The following is a 15,258-nucleotide window of genomic DNA, read 5'->3' on the forward strand; positions in this document are numbered from 1 at the left end:
AAATGTTTTATGCAGTGAATTACATTTTAAAATATAAATATAACTGATGATTTTGAGGCAAAGTTTTTATGAAAATTATTTTGCTCTACTGTTTAAAAGTCTGGGGTCAGTAATTATTTATTTGTTTGTTTGTTTAAGTTACATTCAGATGGATGCAAGGATGGATGGATGGATGGATGCGAGGATGCATTAAATTAATCAAACGTGTCAGTAAATACATTTACAATGTATTTCAATATATATTTCAAATACATGCTTTTTTTACTTTTTGTTCATCAAAGAATCCAAAAAAAAAAAAAAATTATATTAAAAATAAATAAATAACTGATTTTGAACACAATGATTTCTGAAGGATCATGTGAGATTGAAGACTGGAGTAATGATGCAGAAAATTCAGCTTTTCATCACATGAATAAATTAAATATATTCAAATGTAGTTATTATAAATGGTAATACAATTTCAACTCAATTCAGCCTTGGAGCGCATACAAGACTTCTTTCAAAAACGTCTTTCAAAAATCTCACCAACTCCAGATTATTTCATGGCTGTATATTTTGAACGTGGGTTCCCTTGTTTATTAATCTAAAACTTTTCTTATTCATTCTCATGAGAAACAGAGCAACAAAGAGAAAAACCTGCCTTGCTCTTCTTAAGACCCAGGAGCTATTTGAAGAACTTCAAGATGAAGTTACTGTGTGGAAAACACCTGGACAAGTTTATAAAAAGACTGGCAAACTTAGAATACTCCTTTAGGCACCATGAAGCCCATCAAAACAAAAGGGAATAAACACAGCACAACCCAGACAGCTCTAGGATTAAGCTATCTCAACAAACTGAGCAACTGGACCTCGATATCTGCCAAAGTACCAAACAACAGTAGTGGAAAGAACTAAAACTGGTCAGACATCAATAATCTTCAGCTCTTCCCAGAATCACCATCCTAGAAGCCTATTCTGAGGAAGCTCGATGCCAAGATTCACCCAGAGTTTGCTAAAATCCAGATGAGAAAGCATGAAACCTTTTGGAGGATCATCTTGTGCATAAACTTGGTCCAACACCAAGTAACACCATCCTTAGAATCACTCATAATAATAGTCTCTTTCCAGTAAAAGAAGCTGTTGGCATCAAAAGCAACATTAATAGACCCAAATACAGGCAAATCCGTGTGAGAACCTGCCAGATATCTAGGTTGTGTTCATTTACTATCAGAACAACGGCCAAAAGCACACAGCAGTAAAGAATAAAAGAAGGTTAACATTTTTGCAATGACCCAGCGAGAACTTTGAGTCGAATCTAATTGAAATCTAGTGCAAGACTTAAAAACAGACACTCTCCATTTAATTCGGTAGAGCTGGAAGATATTTGCATGCGGGCGAGAATTAAACAAAGTAAACGTGCATGGCTCGATGAGATGTACTCAAGGCTGTAATTGATGCAAGAGGGCTAGCATTTACTCTAAGAGATGAATGCTTTCATAAATGAGTCTTTCATCTTGGAGAAAGGAAGGTTCTCGAATCATTTTTTGATTTATTTTTTTTGACATGCCTGTGTGTTGGCATTTTTGAAGATTAAAAATTGGAAAAAAATAAAAATAAATTGATGCACAGGGATGAAAACTTTCTCTACGATGCACATTTTGACAAGTATGAGGAATGTGTGGTTACCCAGGATGTGCAGATGTGCTCCGGCGCTGACAGAGGGGGCGCTACTGCTCCGGAGGGAGGCTTCACATTCGTAGTAGCCACTGTCACTGACTACGGGACCGCTGATGGTCAGACGGCGGCCAAAGTCCCGGAGGCCTCGGTTTACCAGCACTCCATTTTTCCGCCATGTAATGCTGAGCTTAATGAGAGGCCTGGAGGTAGAGCGAGAGAGAGAGAAATACGGTTAAACACAAGAGGGGAACGAGAGATAGGAGTGGCCTGAAGGAAACAAATAAACAGAATTGAGTTTTAATAGTTTGATAGAGGTCATTTTGAGTGCTTGTGTACACACACACACACACCTTGCATTGGCCACACACTCCAGTGTGACTTCAAACGTGCCAACCATCACACTGGTGTTCCTCGGCGGGATGATAATAGAAGGAGCGATGGGGTCTGCTGGGCCGCCAACGTCTGAAGACAATCAGAAGCACATAGTCATGGAAATTACAAATGAGATCTCAATAGTTTCTCTTAAATTGGTTCAGCTTGCTGTCTGTCTGGAACTCAAGCTATAAATTGGCTTCCTGGACTACTTAAATGCTGAATATTTAATAGAAATAGCTGTTTATATGCAGTACAATTCAAACTGTTCTGTTTTCTTTTTCTTCTTCTAACTTTTACTCTGCAACAATGCATTCAAACAATCAAAAGTGAGAGTGAAGACATTTATTATGTCACAAAAGAGTTCCAGTTCAAATAAAACTCTGTTCTTTTGTACTTTGTGTTCTTTAAAGAAGCCTTTATTCACCAAATCAGCAAATTCGAATGATTTCTGAAAGATTGTGTGACCTGAAGCCTGGAATAATGGTTTGCATCACAGGAACACATTACATATCAAAATATATAGAAAACCGTTATTTTAAATTGTAATAAAATTCACACGTTCTTATGGTATTTTTAATCTAATAAACACTGCTTTGATGAACATAATAGCTTTCTTTAAAAAAAACTTACTGATAGAGTAAAAGCTTTGTGATTAATAGCGTCAGAATTTGTTTACAGCTGCAAATGAGCTTGTTTACTCTCTTTTTCATGATTATCAGGGTGTTGTTCCAACGAAAGTCTTTTCCTAATCAACAGTCAATGAATAAAATCAAGCCCCAACCTGCGCTTCTCTCGGTCTAAATCCTGTTTTTGCTTTGAAACGTGTGAAAATATTGAAGTAAATGGATTACCAAAAGCGTTTCGCAGTGAATTTAAATGAAGAGCAAAGGGAGACTTTCTGTATTCCCTTGCTCGTGAGATTTTACTTCTGTGGAAAAACACCTTAATAATCCCCCATGTGTCTTTCAAAACAATATCACAAAAACATTTAGAATATTGCGATACTCAAAAAGATTTGAGTATATGATCCCATGTACATATCTCATTCAAATTCTTCATGTGAGTTTTACTTCTAACATGAAGTTCACAGCTCCACACTTTTACAGTATGTATACATTTTGCATTCTTCTCAGTGGTTCTCCAACAAATGCCCGCTTCATGACCCCAATAGAGACATTATAGAGCCTGTGAAACCTAGAACCAGAGAAACCATTTGAACGAGTAATCCCGAGCAATAAAAGAGAGAGAGAGAGAGAGTAAAGGTGGAGGTAGTGAGAGAAGACAGACATAAAGATAATCTTGAAGCCCAGAGCACTTGTTCGTCTCTTTCTCACAGCCCTCTCTATTATGTGCTTAGTATTATGTATGTAATTGTCTGCACCCTCTCCTCCTGTAAGTGCACTGTAATATCTTCACTAATGTGCCACACTGCAGAATGGGGTCTGATTGAGAGACACGGTCGACATGATTAAATGCCATGCAATCATTTGCCGGCTTCTGGAAACCTTCAACTGCACATTGATTCTCTGCCCTCAATCGGTGATATCTCTTTTCTTCTGTCTTGATCTTATTCCCCTTTATTTGCCTCCTTTTCCATACGCGGACCCCTGGATAAGAGTTACAATAGGCCATGATTTCACAGAGGGACTTTATGGTCTGCCTCTCTTTTTCATAAATCTGTTTTTGTGGGGTCTATTAAAGAGAGGGGCCGTTTTTATGAGGGTGATTAATCACCCTGTCATTGTGGCACCGCAGGACCACAGCTATCATACAAAGCTCCATGAAGCTTCACCACACGCTGCATCTTCGCAATCTACTGCGCACTGAGTTGGGGAATATTGATTCTTGAAAAACTGAAGTCTGACCCAGTGTGTGCACTACATTAGGTGTCATACACAGCCATTAGGGGGCGATGGAGTTGTTTACTTTTGAAAGCCAATTCAGCTGTTGGATAGTATGAAAAATCTATTTGCAAATAAATAAGATTGCCTGGCAGTTTGTGCTCCCGAACATTGAGAAGTGGTGCTTATGTAGCAGGTGTGTGTTTGGTTTAGTTTACACTTGCAGGTCTTGATGCGCAATTCTGATTTGTTGCCTATATCCGATTTTTTGGGCTGTCCGTTTACACGTTCTTTCAATTGTGAACCATATCTGATTCATGAGTTTCGGTTCCTTGTCGCTGTCACCTCTGGCTTGCTTAGTTGGGGTCACTTCATCTACAGCGATATCATTGACTTGACTGCAAATAAATGCACAGACACTATTTAACTGAACAGAAATGACATCACTGAATTCAATGATGAACTGCCTTTAACTATCATTTTGCATCATTGACACACTGTTTTCCTAATGAATGTTGTTCAGTTGCTTTGACGCAATGTATTTTGTTTAAAGCGCTATATAAATAAAGATTTAATTTGAATTGATCATTAGCTTTTCATTAAATTCACAAACCCCTTGCAGTTCCTTCACAAGTCCCAGCTTGGGAAACCTTGATGTAATGTAGTTTTTTAATGTACTTCATGTTATTGATAACAATAAATGGAATATATTTTCTTTCTCTTTGCATTTATTGGCCTTCTGAGATAGATAGAAAGTTTCTAATTTTCCTTTTGACAATAGTCCACATATTCTCTCTGGGGTTCAGATCTGGTGAGTTTGCTGGCCAGTCAAGCACACCAACACCATGGTCATTTTTCCAACTTTTGGTGATTTGGCAGTGTGGGAAGGTGCCAAATCCTGCTGGAAAATGAAATCAGCATCTTCAAAAGCTGGTCAGCAGAAGGAAGCATGAAGTGCTCCACAATTTATTGGTAAACGGGTGCATTGACTTTGGTTTTCCCAAAAACACAATGGACCAACACCAGCAGAAGACATTACACCCCAAATCATCACAGACTGTGGAAACTTAACAACCCTCCTTGTGAAGGGTGTCAATGATTGTCTTCTTGACAACTCTCAGATCAGCAGATGATTGTGTAGCCTAGTGAACCAAACTGAGAGACCATTTTGAAGGCTCAGGAAACCTCTGCAGGTGTTTTGAGTTGATAAGCTGACTGGTATGTCACCATATTCTAATTTGTTGAGATAGTGAATTAGTATATATATATATATACTGTATATATATATATATATATATATATATATATATATATATATATATATATATATATATATATATATATATATATATATATTAGGGCTGGGCAAGTTAACGTTATCGTTTATTTTATTATCGTTTATTTTATTATAATGAAAGCCTGTTGCTCACTGGCTATGAATACACATACAGACAAACCATGGGTCACAGGAGGGGTGAGATGTTGATCAGTATTGGCTTGGGATGGGTGTCATCACACATCTCACTCAATGAGAGCATTTGGGGTGGGCTTAAGACCGCAGTAGCACTCACATCAACATTTGATAAAATGATTTAGGCTAAGCATCAACATTCACAAACCATTGTTCACTGTTATTTTTAACAGAAAAAAATGCAACATGCTTGTAATCATGACTTCATACGTGGCACATGAAGACAGCAGAGAAGCATTCTCGCTCAGTGGAGTGCATCGTTTTGTTAACTTTGTGGTTTATTATTTTGAGTCAATGGGGACCTGGACCTCTCACAATATATTGCTTTACAGATCTATAAATTTTGTCTCTCAGAAATGTACATGCAATCATGCTGCATGTATCAGAAGTTCTGTGCTCCGCGTGGTTAGTACTTAGCCTTCAAGTTTTGTCCTGTGCCACACTCTTGTTGCGTTGGGTCCCGCAGGAGTATACACTCAGAAGGTGCCTGTTATAGGCTCTGGACTCTGAGCACAACTTGTATTTTAAAAATGTTAGTGCACTGGCAGTGGTTTTGGTTTTATATTTAATTTGATTTCATCAATGTTTTAAGTTGAAATTTACAAGTAATATTTAACTGCTACTATATAGAAGGAATACTGGTGAAAAAAACACTGTATTTCCTTAATGTGTATGCAAACCAAATGTTGTTGAACTTTTGTTCATTAAAAAAAGTGCACAATACACTACTGTTGAATGATTTAATATTGTGCATGACAACGTGATTAATCATGATAGAAAATGTTAATTGTTTCATAGCACTAATACTGTATATATGTGTGTAACAATTTTCATTTTACTTAATGCATTTTAATGTGAGAGGGATGATTAATCATTTAGCTGAACTTGAATATTGTAGAAGTCTGTCTACATATTGTATTTTTATTTAACATATATTTAAATATTTGTTGGAGATCACAATAATTGATGGACCACCTGTTCTACGGCCATAGACCCTCGAGGACAGGGTATCCTAAACTAGGGTGATGGACAACTAATAAATAAATGATTTTAAAATAAAAAAAATATGTAAATAGGTAAATTACCTGTATATCATGTCACCATAACTGACATCGTAAAAACCTGTGAACATGCCAAGGTGTTGTTACATTTTTGACATCAATTTAATATTTAACTGGGTAGAAGTAAATGTTTTAGGTAAGGGGTTCAGCTGACAAATATGTTTGGGAATCCTTTTTAAGACTGGACATCACAAAACGTGTGTTGATTCTTTATTCAGAACTCACTTTCTACATTCAGGATGATGGGCTGGCTGGTCTTGTTCTCTCCATTCTTGTCGTTGACGGCCTGGGCGTAATACCGGCCCGCATCAGGGGCCACGGCGGACAGGATGACAAGCGTGTTGTCCAAAGTGAGGGCTCTACGACGTTGGAAAGAGAACAGTAGTCACATAACTAGAAAACACAACTTGCAGCGACAAACATGTCAGTAAACTACTCAAACACAGTAGCGCTGAGGAAAACTGTTTACGTCCAATAGGCCGGGATGGTAATGTTATTTGCATTGAAGAATGAAGTGGATAAGTGTTTTAGGATTGCTGGAGCTAAAATGCAGGTCATGCGTGAGTGCGTGTGGTTAAATGAGAGTCGACACTTGGAGTGCAGCGAGATTAGAGCCTGTGTATCTGTCAGCACAGGCCTGATCAGCCCAGATTAAACTGACTCCAGCACAATTAGAGTAAGGGCTCTCACAGAGTCCAAACCAAATGCGCCGTGGAATATCAATGCATTGAAGGAGCAACAAACAAGCGGCAAACAAATTGTATGCTGTCAGGCCCTCTCACAATCATATAGGACCATTACTGCCGCTCGACAGACACAGAGAGCGAGACAGAAAGAAGCTCGAAGCAGCACCGCTAGAACCTCAGATGTTTATATGACCCCTGCCTCACAAACACAATCACTCAGCGTCTCATTGGGGATTCCTCATGTACTCCAGCTGAGGAGGGGGAACACAATCCTAAGTGTCTGAAGCCCTCACGTCAGATGTGACATGCCGGACGATCAGCATGAATTATAGATCATCAAACATGCCGGCTGTTTTTGTCAAGCCTCCTGCTGGCGGATGAGGCAAATTGATCTCAGGTGATTACTAAGACCTTTCTAACATGGATTGCGCATACATGCGCCCACACATGGGGCGGCGCGCACTCGGGCGCAAACTCTGTCAATCATCCAAGGTCATCAATAAAGGCCTTTTGTCCACTTTGTCTAATTGGCTCCCGCCTTGCCAGCTTCCTCTCTAGCCTTCAATCACATTTCGTCTAAAGTCAACAGGGGTTCTTATTATAACAGACTTTATCAATGAGAGATTCTGCAGTGAATACCTCTGGTGTGTTTCTGGACGTTTCATAGTAATTATACAACAGCATTGTCCTCTATTTCTATAAGCCTTAATGTGAGAACGGGGGCCTTTAAGATGACTCTGATCCACAAATGAAGAGAAGATTACATGCGGCTGCTGGGGGGGATCTTGCGCCCGTCTCTAAACCATGTGATCCCGGGCCGCGGAAAGCTGTGGATTTGTGGGGGGAAGATCAACGCCGCCTCCCCCTGGGACACCACCTGAGACCGTTCTCCCTCCACAAAGCCTTCCATGTCTGAGAAACAGAGAGCACAAATCAGGAAGAACAGGGAAAGTGAAGAGGACAAAACAAGAACAGCGACATTGTGACTCACTGCGACAGGAAACACAAAGTTCCAGTCTTGAGATATGACTCTTTTGGCAACTAACACTTAAGGCTTCATCCCGTGTTCTTTTCTTCTGTGTCTTGCACAGAGTTGAGTGTGCAATCCTTTCAAAGTATACTCCTTTAACCGTGAGTGTAGATAGACACGTACATGCCACTTTCTTTTCAAATGGTTAGATTCCCTGCATATGTACTGTTGTCCATGCAATCACAGTGAAAATTCTGAAAATAGTATTACGGTAAATACACAGTGGAGCGGAAAGCAGACTGAGCACATATACACCCAGCTTTATGTTCTAACAATGTTTTGCTAAAGCTCCCAATGAGTTATGAATTACTGAATGTTCTCTAAACTTTCAAAGAGTCCAGTTTCTTAAATGTATTATGTTTTTTTTTAGCAAATTTAAAAAAAAAAACATCCCATGAATGAAGTAAACACAACACTTTTGTGCTTATGGTTTTAGAACATTATTAAAGACTAGATTACTATTAACATTACAGGAAGAACTTGTGTTCATAACTTTTAGAGAACCTTGCCAGAAAGTTGGCAAATAATGTTTGTTCTGTTAGCGTGAACTTGTTTTGACATGACACGTTTCAATTGAACAAAGCAACAAAACTGCCATTCAAAATGTTTCAGAATCCATAAACCTAAGCATTTAATTTGGTCAAATTGATAATCTCACACTGTTTCCACTAAAGATGCCTCAAATCATTATCACTTGGCTAAAGGTGTGATCACATTTACCGTTATTGGACTAAATCCAATTATTAAAATATGAATGATAAGGAAATTCACACAAAAGAAGTATTTTCTAATGCAGATTTTGCAACTAGTTCAGTTTGGTCACATGGATTATTTGCGGTGAACAACAGAAAGCTGCTTGTTTCAAAAGTGACTTCTGTGAATGTTACTACAAGTATCGTTACACTATCGACAACAGACAATTAACTTTTTGCTCTGTTATCAAAATGTTGCTAATGTGTTAATTTAAGCCACTTACTTAAGTTTTAGGATTTTCTGTTTGTATTGTGTCAGGATATGATGTGACACTTACAAGCAACTTGTACTTGTGAACTCCTCTGCATCAGAGCTCCCACCCTGTTCCTGACGATGCATCTGTAGAAGCCTGCATTGGAGCGATCCAGTGACGGAATCACATACCTGGTAAGAGAAAATCGGAGTCCCATCAACCATTGTTTGCTACTTTTCATACTCACAGCATGGGAGCTTGCAGCAAGCCAAAAAGAACTGGCTATAACAAATGACCTTTGAGCTATTTATTGGTCTATAATTAATCAAACAGTCCTAGCTTCTACTCGAGTACAGATCAGGCCGCAACACTCAGCCAACTCAGGGTGTTCATGGGTAACCTGTTGAAGAAAGAACCCTTATCAACAATAGATAGGTGTCCTCAGGCAGCCCTGGTGCTGTGAGCACAACAAAACACAGCAGTGGCAAATAACACTTCATATAGAACAAAGGAGAGAAATATTTATGTGGATGTGGGCAGGCTTGGATTATGGAAAGGGCCAGTGCCCTGGGGCCTGTAGCTAACAGGGGCCTACAAAACATCAGGTTGGGTGACTGGAGACCATCAAAGGAAACTGAACACTAGCGCTACAGACAATGCAAGCTGACCGCTTGCTGACCACTAGGAGAGACGGCCCTATGTAGAGTATGAATTAACTTCTAGGGGCCCCTCATAGCATCAAGTGTGAACTGACCCCTTGAAATGAAATGAAAATTAATCTTGCATGTTGTATTAAAATGCATGTTATTGATCTAACTGCACTGATCTAAGTCTCCGTCCTGCTTTTAATTAAGCTGCATATTCAACGCAAATAAAATACCACTAGTGGAATATTTTATTACCTTTCAAAACCTTTGTTTTTAGAATACTATTTATATAGAGTGGTTATCCAAATTAGAGAACAACCTACAATTTCCTAAATTCTGAGGTCACTGCTTAGACCCTTTTGAAGTCATCCTTATAGGAGTAAAAGCGCAGTTAAGCATATTTCACATTAGCACATTATAAAAACCTTAAATGAGATATATGAAAAAGAACAATGATCAAAATTAGAGAACACTTTCAGATACCCAGTGCTAATTTCCGTAATTATTTGACGACACCTATTTAACTAGCAGCCTAACTTTCGAGCTTTCCCTGACTTTGAAAGATGGTTAGCTGTTCTAAACCCTTCTGTTGGCAGGTTGTCCAGATGAAGGCCAATAGCAGCCATGGCATGAGAAGTTGGTCGTTCCAGATCTGTGATTTGGGGGAATCGGTTCAACACTGCAGCTGGAATTGCAGTTCAGGGTAAAGATCTGTCCTTGCATATAGTGTCTCACTACAGTCACTGAACTGTGGAAGAGACTGGAAGAACGTTGGACCAAGATCACACCAAAGCGGTGTGAGAGACTAGTGATGTCCAGCATTTGAATATGTGTTGAAAGTTATTAAATTAAAAAGGGCTATTGAATGCTACTACTTTTTGACAGCTGTAACCTTCAGAAAGTTTAGTTGTAATCTTTCTTCATGCTGCAATCATTGCTGTTCTCTAATTTTCAACACTGTGTTTACCAAAAAATAATAGGTTTGTTAAACTGCCTTGGTTATTTTGTAAAATACTTTTCTATTACCATGGTATAGCCACGACAAAAAATCCTTCAAATAGAACGATTCAATTATTTTAAGAGAAAAAAAAAAAGTTCTGATCTACACTGTATATAATATATAGAATAATTCAACCAAAATTGAATATCCTTTCATCTTTTGCTCCATATCACACCAGTCCAAACCGGTATGTTTTACTTCTCCTTTCAAATACAAAAGAAGATATTTTGAGCAAAAGTCACACAGATTTGTAATGAGATGAGAGTGAGTAAATGAGGGGTCTTCGATATGGGTTATGTGCTCATGTATGCTATTGAAATAAAAACTAAAACTAGGCTGTCATCATGAAAACATTAAGTACACAAGTGTGTTTTTACACCTACACACACTGCTTCAGTCACAAACCTGTGGCAAGACCTATTAGTTAAATAGAGTGATAAAGAGAAAGCTAAGCATGTGGGCAGTGGTGCTTTTACTCAAGGCTAGTCAAGCCTCATTTTTACACTGCCAGCTCTTTTTCAGATACTTTAGTTTTACAAAGAAGAGAGCAAGTCTCCACTTGCTCAAAAAGGGAAACTATGCAAAAACACACATACATATCAGTGTGAGAGACATAGGAGACTGCAGGGAAGTTTCAGTCACCAGGGATCTTTTGGAGATGCTCTGCGGACTGCATCGGAAGCGAATCTGCAGACTGCTATTGTCTTGACTGACAGGCAGAAAAGCTGTAGCGAGCAGGAACCTCTCAAAAATTCCAGAAAACATCTGACTTGACCCCTACTTAGAGCAAGCGCTGCGGGTTGCTTGGACTTTTAGCTATTAGGCCGTCTTATAATGCAAAGGCAAATATGAAAGAGTCCATCTGGAGTCCTGTGGTCAGCAGGTACGAAGAGTGCAGGAAAATAATACAGCCAAGCCACCTCACTACGACCAGAGAGAGAGGGGGAGAAAACACTTTGCCTTTTCAAATATAAATATTACATAGCTCTTGAAGCTGTTGAAAATTATTTACAAGGTACTCGGCTACCTGCTCTTTCTTGATGGATAATTCTTCACTGCTTTCACCAGGGATACAACATTTATGCAGAATACATATAACAAAACATGGACGACAGGGATCGCTCAGGAAATACATCTCATTCTCATTTAATGTGAGCTGAGAGGCAATATGAGTGTGATTTCATGGCTGCGGAGGGAATGAGGCACTACAACTCAAGAGGATTACAATCCACAAACGCTCTTGACTCACTAAAAAGGAAGAAGACAATAAATACCAGAAAACTGAATGAAATTTGTTGCAATTGAAACTGTGGTTAATGTTCTATTTGTGATCCTTATTAAGCTGTCGGAGTGATGAATGCGTGCTTCTTCAACTACAGGCATCTTTGTGACCCAGAGGTTGATTTTTTACCAGGCCTTCAGTATTTTCTTTTCTACTTTTGAAATCTCTTTTTTGAATAGATCTTATTGTTTTATTCTTCTCCCTGACCCTGGCGTTCAATCTTCAAATATGAAAATTCGGCAAAAACATATATATATATATATATATATATATATATATATATATATATATATATATATATATATATATATACATATATATATATATATATATATATAGTGCTTTTTGGAAAAATAAGCCACACAAAAGAGTTCTCCGATTTATCCTTAAAATGTCATTTTTTTGTAAATGTCAAAATTAAAATGGCATTTCCATCACCAACACTATTTCCACCACAAAATGCAAAATGGTATTAAATGCAATACATCATTTGAGATGTGAAATTATACATTGAATGTTCACGACTTTAAAATAAACGAATTAAATAACTAGTGCACAAATGAAATTACCTGTGCGAATGTGCATTTTCAATATGTCTACAGAGCCAAAAGTGCTCTTAGTTGCAGAAACACTCATACAGCAGTGGGAAGATGGGAAGTGTCACCTGTACTCCAAGGAGAAACGCGTCAACTCTGTACCGTTGTAAAGCCATTTAAACTCCAGAGGCCAGCTGCCCTCAGCCATGCAGGTGAGAACCAACCGGTTCCCTTCTAGGTGGATTTGGGTTGCCACCGGCTCCATCTTGAAGTAGGGTGGGACATCATCTGGAGGCAGGGAGAGTGAGAGAGAAACAAAGAGGCTTAGCATGTTTCACTCAAGTAGGACATGTTCATGGATCAACATTCTTGTTAGCACAGAGACAAGATTTCTGTCAACCAATCCGATATAAGTCTAAGATTTAGAGTCAAGCTTAGGGCTGTTGTTACATTTAAATTCATTTATTTAAGCAGACGCTTTTATCCAAAGTTAATTACAAACCAGAATAATAAGAGCAAATTAATCCAAGGTAGAAAACAATACACTGAGCATGATTTCACCAAGTACAGCAAGTTCCTGGATTAACATCCTTATTGATCCTGGAACAACATTCCAATCAATCAATCAGAATAGAGATTTATTTTCAGGAAATATCAGTTTTAGGCTTACAATCAGGGTTAGGTGCTTCTACACTCTTGTTAATCAGCTAGCATTTCCCACTGGTTTTAAGAATAAATTATCAGTAGGGTTAGGTTTGGGGTAAGAATAAGGTTAATTCTATATTTTGGACACCAATGTTGATCGAAGGATCATCAAAAAATTTTGATCTAGGTATATGTCTTACTTGGCAAAATCACCAAGACCAAAACAATGCATGTAGTCAGCAGTACGCTTCAGTAGAACAGTGTAGCACTTGAGGAGAAGTGGAAGTAAAAGAAAATACTGGAGAACAATGCTAGTTACTGTAGAACTGGCATTTAATGGTCTTCTGTAAATGTCTTCTGTACATGAATATGAGCAGATATTTCCTCCAAGGGAGAAATGTATAATACATTTTATTTACTCTACACCACTGGTTCTCTGCCAGAGGCCCGGGGCCCACTTGAGGGCCTAAGCCAACTTCCAGGTGGGCCCTATAACAAGTCTTAAAAATAGATTTAGTTACATTAATATAATCTTAATTAAAATTCTTAAAAACATGGAAAATCAATAAATATATTAAAGTGACATTGCATTACAACCAACACATTTATTTATACATTTTAATTAAAACTTATTTTATTGAAGTACCAGTGTTAAATATAACTCTTCAATAGAACAGCATTCAAATATTGTCTTGAATGGGAGTCAAAAATATCGAAAACCATTGATTTACTGTACATTTAGGACAACCAAATGCAAATAAATAGTATAAAATGTGCTCAGGGTATATTAAAGTACAAAAGTCACATATTAATATTGCTTGAAAAAATACCCTAATATACTGCAGTAACCGATAGGATTTTTTTGGGGGGGGGCTAATACGATACCGATTTAAACAAACACTTATTGGCCGACTCCGATACCAATATTTGTCACTTCCTCTCTTATTTGACATTTTGGCATCAAAATCATTTTGTTCATGTTTTAAATGAGCAAAGTAAAAAAAAAAAAAAAAACTGCATTAAATTATACTATCAGTTTTATTGCTGTCTCATCAAATAATTTCTAAAGAACATGGACTGGATCCATTTCAAATTCAGTAGGCCTGCATAAATACAACAGAACAAAGATTTACAATAAATAGTGCTTTTTTGGTAAGTTTCACAGTTTTCAGGTACAGGAATAAAGTAAACAAATGTAAAATAACACTTCACTTTACCATGATGAATCTTCAAATTAGTTTTTGAATACATTTTTATATATTTTGTAAGTTTAAATATGTATGAGACCCCCTTTACTAAGGTGGGACTCTTATGTTGACGTGTTTTCTATTTTACGGAGCTATTCACCTTTGCCTTGTCGCAAATGGCACGGCCATTTGTAAATTCTATGGGTCTGGCTTATGGTCTCATCTGCATCCTGCTATTTTTAACTGTACAAAAAAGTTTGTTTTACTGCTTGATGTTGAAAATTTGTGTGTCTTAGCATTATTTTAATGTATTATCTTAATTATGAACACACTGGTTTGTAGCGCAAAAATTTTACTGTTTACTGCATGCTGTTATTCTCCTCGTTATTTACCTATAACGGTTAATGATCCGGAAGTGTCACCTTTGTTTGCTGTCAAAAAATGCTAATGTGAATGCTAAGCAGACCAGGACCAAATGTATAATTTTCCTCTTTGGTCAAGACCAAATGAACCAAACGAACTGAACTACAAGTGGGAACACACCCTTAGTCAAGAATAGTGTGCAATATTTTGTCTTTTGTTATTTGATTAGCATGCAACAGACATTATACAGCTCAGTGCCTTCATGCAGTTAATTAATAAACCATTGGTTTGTTATATCTGCTTTTTTAAACCGATATGTCGATGGTTAGAAAAGTAGGATGATAAATATCGGTGACCGATACATCGGCGCATACCTAGTATATACATTATTTGTTAGTACTAAATGTTGTAATCTAATATTATTCACAGTTTATAATAATCATTTTTTTTTACATTTGTTATTGTTGTTGTTTTATGTATACTTTTTGAACCATCAATCAATAGATCTTAGGTAAAGGCATTTCAAATTAAT

The 15,258-nt window shown here is 37.6% G+C and overlaps 1 protein-coding gene across 6 annotated transcripts in view; it reads right to left on the reverse strand.

Annotated features, from left to right (window-relative positions):
- The window catches only part of LOC127953278 (protein sidekick-2-like), a 128,738-nt gene that overhangs the window by 36,726 nt on the left and 76,754 nt on the right, over positions 1 to 15,258 (reverse strand). For all 6 annotated transcript variants that reach the window (XM_052552312.1, XM_052552311.1, XM_052552309.1 and 3 more), the window contains exons 2-7: positions 12,660 to 12,819; positions 9,151 to 9,257; positions 7,855 to 8,002; positions 6,630 to 6,763; positions 2,007 to 2,118; positions 1,666 to 1,856 (exon numbers count right to left, since the gene is read on the reverse strand). In XM_052552312.1, the coding sequence (XP_052408272.1) occupies positions 1,666 to 1,856; positions 2,007 to 2,118; positions 6,630 to 6,763; positions 7,855 to 8,002; positions 9,151 to 9,257; positions 12,660 to 12,819 (852 nt within the window). The remainder of the gene's footprint in view (positions 1 to 1,665; positions 1,857 to 2,006; positions 2,119 to 6,629; positions 6,764 to 7,854; positions 8,003 to 9,150; positions 9,258 to 12,659; positions 12,820 to 15,258) is intronic.

Source organism: Carassius gibelio, chromosome B3 (assembly GCF_023724105.1).
Source record: "Carassius gibelio isolate Cgi1373 ecotype wild population from Czech Republic chromosome B3, carGib1.2-hapl.c, whole genome shotgun sequence".
Taxonomy (NCBI): Eukaryota; Metazoa; Chordata; class Actinopteri; order Cypriniformes; family Cyprinidae; genus Carassius; species Carassius gibelio.